The sequence below is a fragment of the Zootermopsis nevadensis genome, unplaced genomic scaffold (genome assembly GCF_977971745.1).
Source record: "Zootermopsis nevadensis isolate Lab colony 2312 unplaced genomic scaffold, Znev_1.0 Znev_ptg000013l, whole genome shotgun sequence".
NCBI classification, from domain to species: domain Eukaryota; kingdom Metazoa; phylum Arthropoda; class Insecta; order Blattodea; family Termopsidae; genus Zootermopsis; species Zootermopsis nevadensis.
In genome coordinates this window covers 3,983,003-4,001,031 of record NW_028259145.1, presented here as the reverse complement: position 1 = coordinate 4,001,031, position 18,029 = coordinate 3,983,003, and the positions used below count along the sequence as shown (strand labels likewise).

Sequence of the window (18,029 nt, the reverse complement as noted above, 5' to 3'; positions counted from 1 at the left end):
CCCAGGAATGCAAGGGTTCATGAAAAACAAGTACACATTTTATGATTACAATTTACAATTTAATTTTTATACCTATGTCATAACAATTTATGTATGTGGAAGTTTAAAGATAAAATACTCTTGACTGCATTAACTTTACGGGTAGTTACAATACAGTACATATTATACAGCACACAAATTACTGGCAACAGAAATGTAAACAAAATTCAACACCCCACAACCTAGTAGGCATATTATTATCCACAGTACTTCAAGAACTGCAAATGCTTTTATAAAAAAAGGGAACTATATAAACATCTTGCTGACAAGCTAATGCCTCCATCATTATCAGTACCACCATAATAAGAAAACAAAGATGATAATTCTACTTTCAGCACTGAACAGATATATAAATTGCTGACAGTGACACACATAAGCCAAGATATGTATATTTATATGATACTGAATTTCAGAGGTTTATGTTAATGCCATGGTAACTGGAATTTGAAGTATACACATATAAATCTCAAGAATCATATTATTCACATCTTATTTGGTCCTTTCAGACAAACTGAGATTACAAAAATCATGTGCACTATGTGTGTCCAGCAATAGCAATTACATTACATTGTTCACTCATCTGTGGTACAGTCTGAGATACAGCTTATATATTCTTCAAGTATACAAAGTTTCTGTGTATAATTCTTGCTTCAACTTATGATTAATGCAGATGATGTTGAATGTAATATAATTATTTTGACCCTGAATTCAATTAATTAGATTAGCATTGCAAATTATGACACTATTTAAATGTGTAAAAAAATAAAAACCAAACAACCCCCCCCCCCCCCATGGATGTATGCAAGGGGTAAAAGTTTGCATTTCTTTTTTGTGTGCAGAAAAGCTGAGGGAAGAAGCCGGGTTTTTTTTAAGTTTTTCCGTCGACTATTCACATTAAGAACGCCAGACTGGTGCCAGAAAAAGGGTTAATATCAGTACGGTTGCCACAAGAACTATGAACTGAAAAACACATATAAGTTATAAGTCAGCAGGTCTGTACGCATTTTGCACACTTGAGCATGGGAAACCCACAAACCTGATTGTGGAATACATAAAATTCTGTCATTAATTGTATATATCACAGTCTAATTACATGAAGGGAACACCCAATTAGCCTGTAAGATTTTAGATGACACAGAATGCATGCACGAAAGTCAAGTTCAAAGTTAATATTAAAGACCATGGGATGCTACAGAATTCAGTAGTAGCAGTAGTCAGAAGATGATTGTAGCCAGCTGTCACAGTACAGTCCTTGGTTTTGGCTTTGGTTCTGTTATTGATTTTTGATTTCACTCTTAGTCAATCATATCAAGTTATTTTCAACATTTTTCAATCGAATTATTAAATACACAGTTGAAGTTAGCAACCCTACTAGTCCTCTCAGTTTAAAATGGGTGGTGTGACAACCCAAGCAACCATATTAATGTCATAATATTATCTTAATGCCAGTACCAACTCCTTGAAAAAGTTGGATGAAGCAAAAGAGTTAACAATGACAAAACAGGCCTATTCTGGAAGTGTATGGCCAGTGACCTTTTCATTTCTGTCAAAGAGAAGACAATGTCTGGTCTGCAAGCTACAAGCCTGCTTTAGCTGGGATGCAAAGCTTCTTGGGACTACAAATTAAGGTCTCTCATTATGTATTCTTCATATTATGCACATAAAGAACTGTTTAAATCTAAAATTCTCTCCAGGACCACAAAGTTAAGACTGTACAGGACACTTATTAGACCGGTAATAATTTATGGGGCAGAATCTTGGAAACTCAAATCTCAAGTAGAAAGCAAGTTGATGTGCTTTGAAAGGAGAATTATACGGAAAATCTTTGGCCCCCTAAATAATAATTATGGATCGTACAGAATTAGATATAATGCAGAGTTAGAAGAATTGATCCATCATGAGCACATTGTGATATATATTAAATCACAACGGTTAAGATGGGCGGGACATGTGGTCAGAATGGGAGGGGATAGACTGCCAATTTTGGTATTAAACCAGAAATTGTGGGGAACAAGACCTAAAGGAAGACCAAGGGGAAGGTGGATTGATGCGATAGAGGAAGATATGAGAAAGATGAAAGTGTGCAACTGGAAGAAGGTAGCTCAAGATAGGAAGAGATGGGGACATATTGTTCAGGATGCCAGAGCCCACCAAGGGCTGCAGTGCAAGAGAAGAAGAAGATTATGTATTCTTCACAAAATACACCAGCATTGAAGGGATACATAAAAACAAGATTACATGTTGTGTAGAGAATGAGCAAGAAAGATAGAATAACAACGATATTCAGTTAATATTTTAGAGGGAGTGTGAAGCCACAACATGAAATAAGTCCCTAAAGTGAATATGATTTTTCAAGGGAACTGCAATAGGCATTCAAAGCCTATTTTTTAAAGGAGAGGATGTCCTTTAAAATTCTTGTTTTTCTGGATAATGTTCATCACAAACCCAATGTTTCTGAATTCAGATAAAATATTAAGGTGATGTCCCACCCAAACTAAAACACCACACTGCTCTTCCAACTGATAAATCACAGTTACATCAAACCTTAAAGCATTCTCCAGTCTTATCAGGGAATTTTATGCAGATAATAAGCCAACCATCAACAATTTAATCTTGAAAGATTAAATCTTACATATTTGGGGAAACTAACCATTATACTATACATTTCCAATTTCACAATTTTTTTTTGTATGGGGCAATTGTCTAGAATGTAACCTCCATACGTTACAAGAGCCCATGCTTACTAAACATTCAGCAGACTGAACTGTGTTACACACACAGACAAAACACACACACATATATATAGAACTCACAAATTCTATTTCAGTACAGATCAAGAAGCTTGCAACACCTATTTTCCTTCAAATGCTTCAGTCTATGTGGTGCGAGTATAAAAAACCATCAGTAAGTACACAATTTAATCATGCACATCTGGACAGAACTTCATTAGTGCAGATTTTGTCAAATATATCCACAAATTTTTGTGCTTACCACATTTCTAACTTTAAACATGCAACAAGTTAGGAAATGCATGCACAGTGTAATAATTCTAGCACATGTCCCAAAATGTGAACTTGGTAAACAGCACCAAGATGATGTCAAACTTGTCTGTGGTCAATGACTTTTCACATTCATAGCGCAGAGCCAGCAGCTCCCAAATATCTTTTTTTATTTCCCCTCAGAAGAAAGTAGTCGATTTCAAGAAATAAATTTTTCTTTGCAGTTTTAACAGTAACACATCTGTATAAAAGTGATACTTGAATCATTAGGTGCAAAGGAGAGTAAACTGTTTTTATTTACTGCACCAAAATTAAAATTACTTAGTCTAATAATTCAGGGGAACAGAAAAAAAATTTGAATCCTACAAGCAACAAAAATTATTGTTAGGACACTGATGCTAATGTTATGTGCCATGTTAATGACAAATATACCTCTCTATAAAGATATATTACAAAACATCTACCAAACTTTGGGTCGTTATTCAGTGGCTTACTCTGAGTGAAAAAGTTTCACCAGGATAGGTCAAAATCTCAAATGGGTGGAAGGACATTAAAAAAGGGCATATTGAATTAAATTACTTTAACTGAAGAAATGAATCAACTACATAAGAATGTACATATATTTATTTTTCCAGTCTATACACAAAACTTGTTTTAAATTATTTATAACATTTACAATAATAATATAATAATGTTATAAATAATTTTAAACAACATTATTTTAAAACAAGTTTTATGTATAGACTGGAAAAATAAATATATGTATTGATATAACACAAACATGACGCAATTAAGATATACATAAGAATGGTATTTTACTCATGTTTAACATATGCTTTGACATAATGTACATACTTAAGCAACTTGCTGTTTGAAATGCATTGGCTATGCACAAGCAAGCTCATTTTTAAAACAACATGCGGTGCTTTCTGTATGCTTTCATGATTGTCCTGTTGACAGCAGCACAGTCCAGGACTTACTGTACAAGTTCATCTCATGTCAGCAATTTCTGGTGAATGGGGTAGCCAGACATGCAGACCTCTATGACCAATCCAACAATTTTCAAAGCACCAAATCAAGCACTGTGTGACTTGCAGACAGAACTGAGGTGGAGTTTCATAACGTTGCAATCACATGTTTAGTCTGGCATGGAAAAGGACATTGTGTAGGAATTGCAGATAGCAATCTGCTGTTAAAACATCCCTCAATAAAAAATGGCCCAACGGGTTGCTGACAAAACTGTGCCACATTTACAAGTGCTCTGAAAGGATGGTGGGTGACAAAGATAATGGGAATAAGTACATAACAGTAGAGATTTTGACCCATGTTGATAAAACCTTTTAACTGAAAATAAGCCAATGGATGAACACCTGAAGTTTGGCAGACATTTCATGAAATGACTTGCATAATGAAAAAGGCTCAAAAATAATTTACAATCTTACAGAAAGCAATCTTTTAAATTGTCCAATCTAAATAAAAAGAAAGAGTGTGACAACATTTTTTGTAAAATCCTGCAAAATTGGTACACCCATTCTTTAGTTGTTCTTGCAAATGGACAAAGGGACGGAGCAGTTTTAGTAGGTGCTCCTAGAAAAATGTTTCATACAAAATATTCATGCATTTTATAACCTTCTCATACTGAATGTATACATATATTTATAATATATTTCCATGCAAAATTTCATATACCTACCATCACTGGTACATAAGTTCCCACCATTAAATGGAACAATATAAATTTCATCAGTCATATTAATTTTACACTCAATAAAGATATATGCCTTTACAAATCTGCACAGCTTTGAAGATCTAGTAGCACAACCCATATCAGCATGTGACAGTAACAGTGCTACGCACTGCAATATAGTTATGCTATTTCACTGCCACACTAAAATCATAAAGAGATATCCAGGCTTGTAAAGCATCAAAAACAAATTAAACACTGCAATTTTATGTAAATAACAAACACATGTTGAAGAAGAAGAAATGAAGCATGTGATACTACATACATGTTCACGATCTTCAGATTCTTATGATCACCCCAGAATCTGTGAGGCAAATCACAATGACCTGGTGCTAATACATGAAGCATAACTCCTAGAGAATTAAAAAATACTTCCATGCAGTTACTGCACATTATCCCACTTAACCTCAGAATAGCATATCTTTTTAATTCACCTGTATCATTAACATAATAAATTATCTCCTTAAAGCAATACTTTTAAAACCACCTTCAAAAAAGAAGAAGATGAAAAAGAAAGAAAGAAAGAAAGAAAATCTTGTTGACATTTCTATCAATTTGCCAGTAAAATATTTCCACTGACAAGATCTAATGACTTAGAGCATAAAACACACTTTTCAACATGTACAGATATAGAAACAAAAATGCCACATTGTCTTCAACTGGTATTAGAAACGAAACATTCATATCAAATCCAAGCATCGCTTTAGTGAGAGATTAAATGCACTTTCCATGGCATGTGTCATTCTATTAAAACTTTACAAAGACACACAAACTCTCATTGTGCTATATCATATATTATGTCACAACTATAAAACTACTGGTAATTGATAGAAATGTAAGCTACTAGCAAACAGCATGGTAGTGGTATTAAACAGCTTTTCTACATATGCATTTCAAACTTTAAAATTCATTCTGACATACCTATACTATATATGGCTCAGTAACAATTTCAAAACGAGACATTTCTATTATTATAAAGTGTATTTCTTAATTGAAGTAAGGTGTAACGTTGACAGTAAAATAATTTTGCTTGTTTCAGATCATGCGTATCTACCTAATAAATTTCTTAGAAGAGCGCAGAATTTAAAAGTTAATTTGTGGGCAAAGACTACAACAGAACTGAACAGTTCCTGTACATCCTTCTTGGTGGGTATTATCACAGTCTGTTAGTTACAATGCAAACAGCTGTCTTCTTGACACCCAGTCACTCTTCATCCCATGATGCTTCATAACAATGCAGTCTTTTTGAAGAACAGAACTGCATTTAACCAACTACTTCTATGACACATCAACACTACGAGATTAGAAATCCTTCATTCAAACTTGAAATACTCTTGCCTCAACAACATGGATGGGTCTAGTCCTGCGTTTGACCAAGCCGTTCACCAATCAAGTCTTGCAGTCTCCTAGCTGCAGCTGTGTGCTGTTTAGGTGGAGGGGCATCAGCGGAATCATCCACAAGTAATCTCTTCCCCACTCTCTTTGAGTCAATCTGAATCATGTTGTTAATTGCACGCAAATCCTGTAATGAAAAAGTAAAGTCTGGTTGATTATTGTTCAATTAATTAGGGATATATTAGAACATTACCAAAATCTGTATTGTAGTGACAAAAAAACATTTGGCACAATGCTTGAGAATGATGACTCAGGAAGATGTGGTCTATTTTAAGGTATTATCCCAGCATCTGCCTGGAGGAACTAAAGAAAGAAACTGCAACTGGGATAACCAATTCTTAGGCAGGATTCGAATAGGGTGGGGCACCTCACAAACGCAAGCCAGATGTAGACTGTGGATGCTTGGAGCTGAACATTTCCTGTGAGAAAACACTACAAGCAAATAAGTACTATTTCCTGTCACAACTTCCTAATTCAATCACTTTATTCATGAAAGAAGCATGAAGTTAAAACTGTTATTCATTAGGTGAAGGTATACATCGACTGCAGATAGAAATTTTCTTGCTTACAATTTTATGTTTACTCTGAAACATCTCTTCAGCAGTCAATAAACTCCAGGTTTTCATTTATGGAAAATTACACAGTGAAACTGCAGATATCTGATTCTGCATTTAAATTAAATGTTCTCCCATCCATGTCTTTGTAGGCATGGCAGAATATACGTCACTAAACCCTGAAAACAGCCATCTTCATATATTCACTGCTGTGAGAACCTCAAATCCTACATAGACATATACTTCAACAAGTCCACTATGGAATATACAATATTATCCCTTAACATCCTAACCCTCTGACAACAGAACCTGAAGGTTTAACTATGCTACTGCCAAAGAATATCGCAACCTAAATGCCCATGATTAACAGTAAAGCTTCCCATTTCCTACTTAGTCTTCCAAGTGGTTTCCCCACCAACATTCTGCATGTGTCAGCTCCCCCTCTAAACCACATGTCTAACCCAGTGGCCCCCAAACTTCTTTTTCTTCGCTCACTCGAAAATTGCAGATCACTTAATGAATTTTCTGCTGCTATTTAACAACCATATGCTATGCTACAGATGCTGAAGTATTTCAACATTTATGGAACTCAAATTTAACACATTAAGTCTTAATGAATAAGAACAAAAATATTATTAAAATGAAAAGAGTAGAAACCTTCATGGGATTTTTCTAAATCATCATCAATATGAATATTTTAGTGCAGTTGACGTGTCTATCGTGTTAATGTTCTTTGATGTTCAGTGTAATATTTGTCTTCGTTCAGATTCACCATTCACCCAGCTTCTCTATTTGATCTTGAGAGTGTCAACACAACCTCACACAAGTACGCTGTAGTGAACAGCATCATAAAACATACTGCAGTCTGCAATTTTTAGTCAAAATGCAATAGGAATGCCTTTTAAATTCCAAGCACTATGTTTCATCTCATGACAACTACAACAAGCACTTTTCTAACGTGCTGGACAAATTATATGGCAGCTCACTTATATAATTATCAAAAATAATTATGTATCCAACTGTTTGGTTCTACTTCAGCTGGAAAGTAATCACCAAACTGTTCCTTCAAGATAAGATGCTTTTCTATAAAGTTATCTATGTTTTTACCAACGACCAACTAATTTTCTGACAGCAAACATTTCAATCATGAAAGTTGGCTGAAAAAATTTGTCTAAGAAGCTAACAAATACATGGCATTTATCACTGCATTGATTTTGTCTCCTACATTCACCACAATTCCTTGAAGATCAGCATAAAACTCATTTGATCATGTAAATATATCCATTACGTAAACTGATCAAGAGAAAGAATACGCATCTTCAAAATCATCTTTTAATTGAAATAAAGATTCTGACAGAAATAGCCGTTTGAACAATTCCTGGATTTATGCCTAGTTTAAACACTTTTCAACAGAGTGCCAAAAATATTCATTTCCAAGGGCAAATTTCTTTGCAACTAGTACTTCACAGTGAACGCTATAATGCAGCCAACTATGGACTACAAAACAAAACAAAATATCTTACAACAGTGTTCCCTTCCATTCAAACCTGAAGTATGAAATAAAATTTTATATCCCTGCAATGTCAATCATCTCATGTAGTAGCTATAAGTTCTGTTGTCTTCCCACCTGGACATTATAAAAACTTGATATCAAGCTTCAAATGCATTTTTACTTAGTAGGATTTGAGGTTCTCGCCTCCATCAGGGTGATGAGTGTGCCCTGATGAGGCAGTAAGGACCTCTGAAACACAAGACTATGACTAAGGCAATGTCATGAAAAGTTTATGAACTTATTTTATGTTCAACCAACCAGACAAATATTTTGAAAGTTTTACTATCAGTAATTCAGAGTACTGTTAAAAGTGTTTTTGTTATTATTGTTATCATGTTTATAACACATTTATATTTTTCCTCTCTCTCTATTTCCAGTTTAACAATGTTTATACATTTTCCGGTACCCTTTTACAGGTCCCAACTTTCCGTTGGCTTGATCTATGGACATTCGGTAGGACTCCTTGGACGAGGGATCAGCCCGTCGCAAGGCTTCTACCTGTATACAGGACATCACAACACAGAAAAACGCAAACACGAACAAACATCCATTGCTTGAGTGGGATTCAAACCCACGGTCCCAGCGACCAAGCGGCACTAGGCTCACGCCTCAGACCGTGCTGCAACTGCGGACCCCCTATATTTTTCCTTTGGATGTAAATATAGTAAACCAGGCATGTCAAACTCAGTGTCTACTAAGAGTCACATACAGTTTTCAATGGGATGTCTTGTCCCTTTTGGGTTAAATATAGAATATAGAAGACTGTCCCTTGATACCATTACAGGTAGAAAAAATCATAACAGCCCAATTTTACACGTTCGAGCATCGAGTTTAAGATAACATTTTTATTACTACATTTTCCCATAAGCACACACAAATATGAATTTCACCAAACACATTTCCACTTTATTTAATTGAAATATAAAACAGTGGTACACAGGAGCTACTTTATATTTTACATGAAGATGGCTGTGTTCTGGGTTGTTATGCCATTTAGTCTGGTGGAAGTTTCCCAGGGATTCAGAGGTGCTTGCTGTTTCGATCATCACAGCAACAAGGATGATGGAAGGAGCAAGCAGACTACATGATGCAACAGCCCAGAAGATAGTCATTTTCATACTCATCACCCTGAGAAACTTAAATCTCATTTATTTTACATGTAACTGAACCTTAAAATGTATTAAAACTGGAGCATTTGGCGCTAAACGTGCATAATTTGAAAAATGGACCAGGCCACAAGTTTGAAATTCCTACAGTAAAACCTCAACACACATGAATTGAACATTACATTATGTCTTTCTATATCAAATTTTAAACATTTATTTTAATTGTTATATAGTACATTTTGCAGAAAAAACTGTTATAAAAGTAAACAAATGACAACACTGAAGGCGGCACTGTACTTCGTTTGTTCCACAAGTATCCTGTCACTTCTGTACTACCTTTTTATGTACCTTTATTATGTTTCATAATTTATCTGTAATCCTAATTGTTTCAAGGACCACCTGAATGAAGCTCATGGGCCACACTCTGGGAACTTCTGTCTAATCCAATATAGCCTCCTAGATAGCACTTAGTGTAACACTTGATGACCTGCATAAATAAAAAAAAAAATTGGCATTATGTAAAAAAGGCAGAAAAAAATTCCTTGGTCACACTAACAAAACAAAATATTTGTAACACAATGTCTGTCAGTGACCTTTACAAACACAATTTACATGAAACTTTCTCTTTTGTCAGTCTCCTGTACAATCTTAAATCTTTTTTGTGTGAATGCAATCGTACTGTTTCATGCCAGAATGCCACATGTGTAAACGATCCAAACGATGATGGAGGCAGCATGGACTTCTTCAATGTTGGTAGACATTTACCGGACTACACGGCGCAACAACCCAGAAGACAGCAATTATCAGTCTACTTATTTTGGTATCCACTTCCAGTTGCTATTGGTATGAGTTCCACACAGAAATTTTGAATATACAAATGCACGGTTTAAGCGAGTATTTACGTAAATACGAGATATGCAATACAGAAAGAGTAGAGGCAGAGAGAAAAGAAACATGTTCAGACTTGAACTTGTACTTGGTCCTTGCACCAATACTAGTCTGCTACACTAGAAACGCATCATTGAATACAGACGTCCAAGTGGAAGTATACAGTTCACCTTCAAATATACATGGTTGGTGAGCACTCTCAACGAGCAGTTGCCAGTCAGGCTATATGTACCATCTTGAACATTAATTGGTACTCAGCATGGACACGTAAATTACTGATAGTAGAGTAGAGGGGAAGCCGACATCTGATAAGTGTTGCAGGTACTGGTGTTGTATCATACAGTCGAAATACACGACAACCCTGTATTAGATTATGTATTATACACTTTTTAATAAGTAATGGTACCCCACAAAAGAAATATTTTCTTACCTGGCGAGTTCCAAGTTCAAAATTTTTAAGAGTCAATTAGGAAACTGTACTTCCAATGATGTGTAGAGTAGAACAAATGTGTTCTAATATCGCTGTATTCAAGAAAATAACTCGAGTAAATTTTATTGTGCAACTATATTTTTGGTAGAAAGAACAAACATCCTTAATCACCGTCATAAACTGAAAATCGTGAGTAGGGCATCTCTTAGCTGTGATATAAATTCATATATCAACTCATAAGATGGCTGTCATACAAGGCAGTTTGCAATATTTTCCTCATTCTGTTGTTTGCTGTATATGCAACACAACAAATACCAAAACCTTATGATTCAATGCTTATCACAAGAAAATTATTTAAATGCATACACTGAGCAAACAATACATAAAACTACTACTAAATATGCCCCACTTAATGGTACCTGCACCTTGTCGTGGTGGTGGGGTTTGAGTACCTCAGTGACCCCAAGAGCTATGCTGGCGGTAGCATAGCTACTGGTAGGGCCTCCCTAGCCAGATTGGTCGAGGAGGAGAGGTCAGACTAAGACAGGTCCTGGTCCTCCAGGTTGGGGATTTGTCGCAAGGCTAACAACCTTGCACCGTAAAAAGGAAAATGTTTCGAAACCTCGATCAAAGCCTCGGACAGATGGACCTAACAGAGGACCGAATGGAACAGGAGAATTGAGGAGGCCATGGACCGAATACGGACCGGACAGCCAAAGAAGAAGAAGAAGACTACTAAATAAGAGCATGCAATTACGAAGGCAAAACATTCTCTTCTGGAATCTATTCCCCTGCCTTGCAGCCACAGCAGAAAGCCAGACAATTACTGCCATAATAACAGTGGATCAACACATCATATAAACATGCAGTATTTATGGGAAATTAACATACACAACAGACATCATATTCTTTCAACTGTTATTAGTGTTAGAAATGTTCTTTTGAGTTTCTTCCTTGTAAGACAATGTATGGCATCTTTCATACATGTGTATGTTACCGATTTCCTGAACACCTTTTATTTTAAAAGCTAGAATTACAGCAAGATTTGAGATGCGCTCACACAACACATTCATTTTTGATTAATCATTACTGGGATGTCACAACTCAACGCACGAGAGACAAACGCATCAATATTGTAAGTTCAAATAAGCACATGTTACTGTTTATCAACAGCGAGAGAAGGCACTACAGATAAAGTACACCGTTTACTTTGATGTGAGATTTGTGATTTCCTCCTTAATTCAACATTACTGAAAGTACGTACAGTGAAACCTCGATGCATCGTTTTCGGCGGGGGTGGGAAATAAAAACGATAGATGCGGGAAAACGATAGATGCGGGAAAGCATTAAAAATTTAAAAAAAAAACAATGTTTCTCTTTCAAAGTTACTTCTTTTTACCAAAAAAGTCTTTAATGGACAACTGGTTTGTCGAAACTTTACGTTTTAGACCAAACAGAGTACTTTCCACGTTCAAAATGTTTTCCTCGTCACGTTCGCTAATATTATGGGCATAAAAGAACGACTTCACTTTTGCCAATGCAGCGTGTGCTTCGGCAAAACTCGGCACAGCTTCGGGCTCGCATTCGTCGTCTTCCTCACCGCTCCCACCCCCTTCGCGATCGTCACACAACTTATCAATCGTGTCGACTCCGCATGTAGCAAGCTCGCTGTCTACTGCCGCGTAGTCACCAAATTTAACCACGTCTTTCACGGCGCCAAATCTATTCCAGTCTTCGTGAAAGCCATCATGCTCATCCACACTGACGTTAGAGTCTGCTTCTGTGCGAAGTTCACACCCGTAGCCACCTTTGTGAAAACAATTCAGAACAGTTGGTTGGGAGACATGCCGCCAAGCTGCCACTGTGAAATGAATTGCTTGTAGCACGTCAATTTTCATGTTGACATCCTTCCCAGCATCCATTGCACATACAGCTGTTTGCACAAGGCGCTTTCTATACAACTGCTTGAAAGATTTTATGATGCCCAAATCAAGCGGTTGCAAGACGCTCGTGCAATTTGCTGGATACTGCACGACTTTCACATTTCGTAGAAATGTCGTGTCCTTCGGATGAGCGGCACAATTATCAACAAACAGCAAAATCTTTCTGCCTTGTGCGCCCATGGAGGCATCCAGAGAACTTAAAAACGCCGTAAAGATGTCTGTTGTCATCCAAGCCTTTTTGTTGGCGTGATATTTCACCGGAAGTTTTTTCATGTTTTTGATTTTCCAACTACAATCGGAACCCGTTTGTCACTACCGTCACTGTTAACACACAGAAGAACAGTAATTCGGTGTTTTGCACGTATTCCCCCGTGGCAAGATTCACCTTTCAATGCCAGAGTCCTATCCGGGAGGGCGTTGTAGAAAAGTCCGGTCTCATCCGCATTATAAATGTCCCGCGGCTCATATCCCTCCAGCAGTGTTGGCAGTCTCTCGAGCCACAGCTCCGTTATTTCCACATCCACAGCAGCACTTTCGCCGGCTAACTTCTTGTAGACCATACCATGTCGTTCTTTAAACCTACTAATCCAGCCATTCGACGCTGCAAAATTTTCAATATTCAGTCTTGCGGCTATCGTCTTGGCTTTTTCCCGCAAGATGTTGCCATCAACAGGAATTCCTGAGGCCCGCGATTGCTGGTACCAAGTGAAGAGGACACTTTCTAGCTCACTGAAAGTTGATTTTCTTCCGGATTTCCTTTTTTTGCATGAATTACCGCACTTGTCAGTTTGTTTTCGGATTTCTTTCTTCTTTGCAACTATTGAATTTAAAGTAGATGGTGCTAATCCAAGGCGTTTAGCAATGTCGATTCTTTTTTCAAATGGATTCTTCTCCACTTCTTCTATGATTCTTAATCTTTCTTGAAGAGTTCTGACTTGCTTTAGTGGGCGAGACATGGTACAGGAATAATAACAAAATAATTAACAGGAGTAAGAGGAATAACAAAATATTTACGGGAACAACAACAAAAGTATAGACTGGAACAATAACAGGAAGAATGGAAGTACTGTTACTGCCGAACACGACGAAACGTAGCCGTAGAAGACACTGAACCACTGGAAACGAGATGAACCAGAAGAATGAAAAGTGCCGCCAGCCTTTCCTTTGTACTTGTAATAAAAGCATTTGTGAAGAAATTCACACTGCACATGCCATTTGGCATCGCTGGAACGAAATATGAGTGCACCCTAATTAAAATCGTAAAATTTCTGACAATGAGCACCGCCATTCACTCCAACTATCACCCCTGCACCGCTGACCCCTCATTCCAAAAGGATCTGTGCTGGTTGGGCGACATAACAGGTTACCGCTACTGTGTATTCCAAAAACATTGTGCGTCTTTCGGTATTAATTTATCTCAAAACCCAGCATTTTAATTTCTCAGAAACGATCATTGCGGGAAAATTGTTGGCCGGGACTAAGATTTTTGAACGATCGATGCGATAAAACGATAGTTCGAGGAACGATAGAAGCGGGAAAATGTAACATTATTTTATATGGGATGTATTCGGGACCGAACAAAACGGACGATGCATCCGGGAAAACGATAGTTCCGGGAACGATAGATAGAGGTTTCACTGTATATCAATGCCAACAGTCACCATTCTGAACAGTCATTACTGCAACTTCTGTATGAACATTACAATTTTCAGTGTAAAATACATACTGATGCATCTGTCTCTCATACTTAAGAGTGTCGACATCACAGCAACGGCCCATCAAAAATGAATATGTTCTGTGAACTTGTCTCAAAGTTGGTAGTAATTCTACCTTAAAAAATAAGGATTCCACTAAAAAGAAGGTAACCGTGGTAACATGAAAATTACCCCATAATTAATCATTTAATGTAAATCTCATATAGACTGTACATTTTATTTGAAACTTTTTTATGTTAAAATAAGAAAATTGTCTGAGGTTTCAGAGTCAGGTGGGACCATGTATAGTCTGAACTAACAGTATCACCAAATAAACCATAATAAATAAAAAAAAGCTACTACTTGTCATTTTATACATTCCTGTATGTATAAATATTCATAAGTTTCACAGCACAACAATTCTGGACTGGCTACCAGAATATGACCTCTGTGAAGATCACCAGTGATGTGAGAGTTGGCTTGGGGCTCATTCCATGTCCAATAAATATAAGTCACAATCCGACTTCCCTTTATATTTGAATGAATTTCTGTGATATTGTAGTCCCAATGGAGAAAAGTATTCCTGCCAAATTTTACTGCTTTATAGCAAGTAGATTTTTGAGAGCAGACATATAAAGTTGTCAAGAAACTATATTCAACGCAGCCACGTTTCCAAAGTTACATTAATCAAAATGTGGAATTTTAACTTTTCTGGTAAAAAACATTGTATGCATGTAACTATCAATAACAAATCAAAATGATATGGAGAAAACTTCATAATGATGAGCTTAAAAATTTGTATTCCTCCCCCAATACTGTCAGGGTGATTAAGTAGAGAAGAATGAGATGGGTGGGGCATGTAGTGTGCATGGTTGGGGCAAGAGGTGTGCACCGAGTATTGGTCAGGAAGCCTGAAGGGAAGAGACCACTGGGGAGATGAATAATGAAGTTTTTTTTAAATCATGGTTTTATGATGAGGAAAGTAAAAGAAGAATATGAAAGCTGGGGATTAACATTAAATTTATATATGTAAGTAGAATAATTTACAGCCATTCTGATAAATTAATGTCCAGGAGATAACATGCCTATTGCATAAAATGTGTAACAAACTGATTGCAAAAACATACAATTGGCAGACATGGAGGAGACCATGGTGAAAATAGTAATTTGCATTCTTTTAGTTGCAAAGGAGAGGAAAGCTAGCAGATACAACTCACTTTGGCTGGACTCCTACTGAAGCAGTAGCTGAGAGGCTGTGTTGGAGAAGTTGGCAGCACCTTGGGCTCCAGTGATCGAATATAAACGGTGTGCTTGTCTGACACTCTGCGATAAGGTGACATAGACTGGTTCTTTGCTAGTGGCAGTGGTGATAATGTTAGATTCTCAGTCTACAAACAGAACCAGTTACAATTCATTAACATATGAAGGAATAAAAATACATACATACAGGTGAAAAATGTCTCAATAATTGGACAAAAATTCTACTCAACAAAGAATTCACAGTAGAAAATGCCACAAACAAATACTGTCAGCAAGTAACTGATATAAGTAAAATGCACAATGGTGATTAGAGTCACCAATATCAGAAGCTCATATTATCTTAGAGAGCGAGGGAAAGAGCAGTAGAGAAAATAAAAGATTTTTCATTCATCATAAACAAGCAATGATATTTTGAAACCAATAAAAATAAAAGAAAAAGGCAAAGTCATACAGGAGCCAAATTTAATCCCCTCCCCATCCTGTGGTGTGATTCATGCCCTCCAATGCACGCAATGTGATGTCTAAGCAACTTCAACCAATGTTGTAAATGTAATAATCAAACATTCTGCTCACTGGTGCAGAATTATAAATGTGAGTGTCCAAAGCCAGGTGCTAGCTGAGGCACCATCCTGGGCCACAGCGAATCAGTCAGATGGTGCCAACTTACATTCTATAAACCCCCCAACTCAGAGAAGCTTAAAGGCTCTAGAGCAATTGTAAGGTGTGTTGTCTGGTGCCTGGCTGAAACCTCAACAGCAGAGAAGCCTCGAAGTCAACAAACAATGAATATGGTCAGACGGACAGTTTACCAAAACGTCAACACCCACGTCATCCAGTAGCCCCTCACAGACTGCATGTGGCCAAGCACGCTGAGGTAAATGAGATACTGAAGAACATGAAAGAATAGGCAAGCAAGTCCCTGTGCTCATTCAGAAGACGAATGGAGACATCATTTTTGTGTATACTACTGAAATTGAATGTTACTGAGGGGGACTGCTTCCTGGTTTGGAGGACCAATGACACCCAACACATGCTTGCTGGAGTCAACTGGTTCTCAATTCTGGACGTGAAGTGAGGCTACTGGCAAGAAAAATACCGTTCCAGATTGAAAAAGTGAATTTAGTGTATTTAAAGGGCCGTGTTACGAGTTAAAGCAAGGTGAAGTTCATTTTATTGAATATGAATACAAAACAGTAAAATTTATTAATGAAACAGGAAGTGTAAAACTTTATACACAATTACCTGTCCTCCACCACTTGAAAACTTCAAAGCAAACCGTTTAACTTTCTGTACATAAATCGTGTTGTAGAATTTTATAAGATCGCCACGGTCTTCAAATTCAAAACTATTTCCTGTGCCTGCCAGATGGGTTGGTGTAGGGGGAGCAGAAGGTGGCTGCGTAACAGGCAGTGTGCTTGAAGATCGAATCCCATCCTTGGTTTCGTCTCCTGCAAATCAAAATGCAGCAATGTTACAAAAATAACACCAAACTGGACATAACCTCAAACAAGAAAACTGCATTTGATAAAAATTATTTGAAAACAGGTAAATAACAGGAAGCTTAAGAAAACAACATAATGGTGTGCTTTGTAGGATGTGCTCTTCATTTCTATGCACAACTTTAAACAGTAAAATGTCTGACTACATCATACTTGCATATGTAATCTAAACATTTCCGAAACTGCCACATTTATAACTATTAGGATATAATAACAATTTCAAACACACTTCATAGGTGCCTATGCTTTCTTTACCACAACACAATATTTCTCATGCCTAGGTATAATGTTTTACTAGTGTCACTATCACATAAAAAAATTAACATAAAATTAGCATGGCTGCCATGATAATGGTCCCGCGCCGTAGCCACGCGGTCTGAGGCATCATGCTTCGGACCGGTGATACGGAATGCGCGCTGGTACGAGTCTCGGGGAAAGAAATTTCTCATGAGATTTTCGACCGGTGTATGGGACTGGTGCCAGCCCAGCATCGTGAGGAAATTGGGGACCTACAATGGGTAGCGTAATCCGGTCATGGAAACTAGCAATGGCTGGTGGTTCGTCGTGCTGACCACACGTCACTCTATATCTGGTTGGATGATCGTTCGCCTCTGCTTAGGCATGTGAACGTGAGGCTGGCAGCCAGCTAGTCGGCTTAGGCTCTCAGAGGGCTGTTATGCCACGGATTATGAAATGATAATGTCTTATATTATTGTGTATCATCTTCAGATGTCTCTACACAGAACTTTAAGACCCTATGCTATTAAATAACTGTTTCTCCCACCTTGTGGGGTGACCTCTAGTGGCATGATGATGATCACACATGTGTGCGTATGACAAGTAGGTGAAGTCATTTTTGGGAAGGGGTGGTGGTGGTGTACAAACCTGGACATGATGATAATGAATATGTATATTTAATAATATCA

The 18,029-nt window shown here is 37.2% G+C and overlaps 1 protein-coding gene across 6 annotated transcripts in view; it reads right to left on the bottom strand.

The window, feature by feature from the left end:
- Nucleotides 1–37: 37 nt before the first annotated feature.
- The window catches only part of LOC110836958 (retinoblastoma-like protein 1), a 36,864-nt gene continuing 18,872 nt past the window's right edge, over nucleotides 38–18,029 (bottom strand). For 5 of the 6 annotated variants that reach the window (XM_087348441.1, XM_087348440.1, XM_087348442.1 and 2 more), the window contains 3 exons: nucleotides 16,847–17,052; nucleotides 15,562–15,732; nucleotides 38–6,304 (listed from right to left, as the gene is read on the bottom strand). In XM_087348441.1, coding sequence (XP_087204567.1) covers nucleotides 6,140–6,304; nucleotides 15,562–15,732; nucleotides 16,847–17,052 — 542 coding nt within the window. In that variant the 3' untranslated portion in view covers nucleotides 38–6,139. Of the gene's footprint in view, nucleotides 6,305–9,737; nucleotides 9,877–15,561; nucleotides 15,733–16,846; nucleotides 17,053–18,029 lie in introns of all 6 variants that reach the window. The other variant, XM_087348444.1, reaches the window with a different exon arrangement.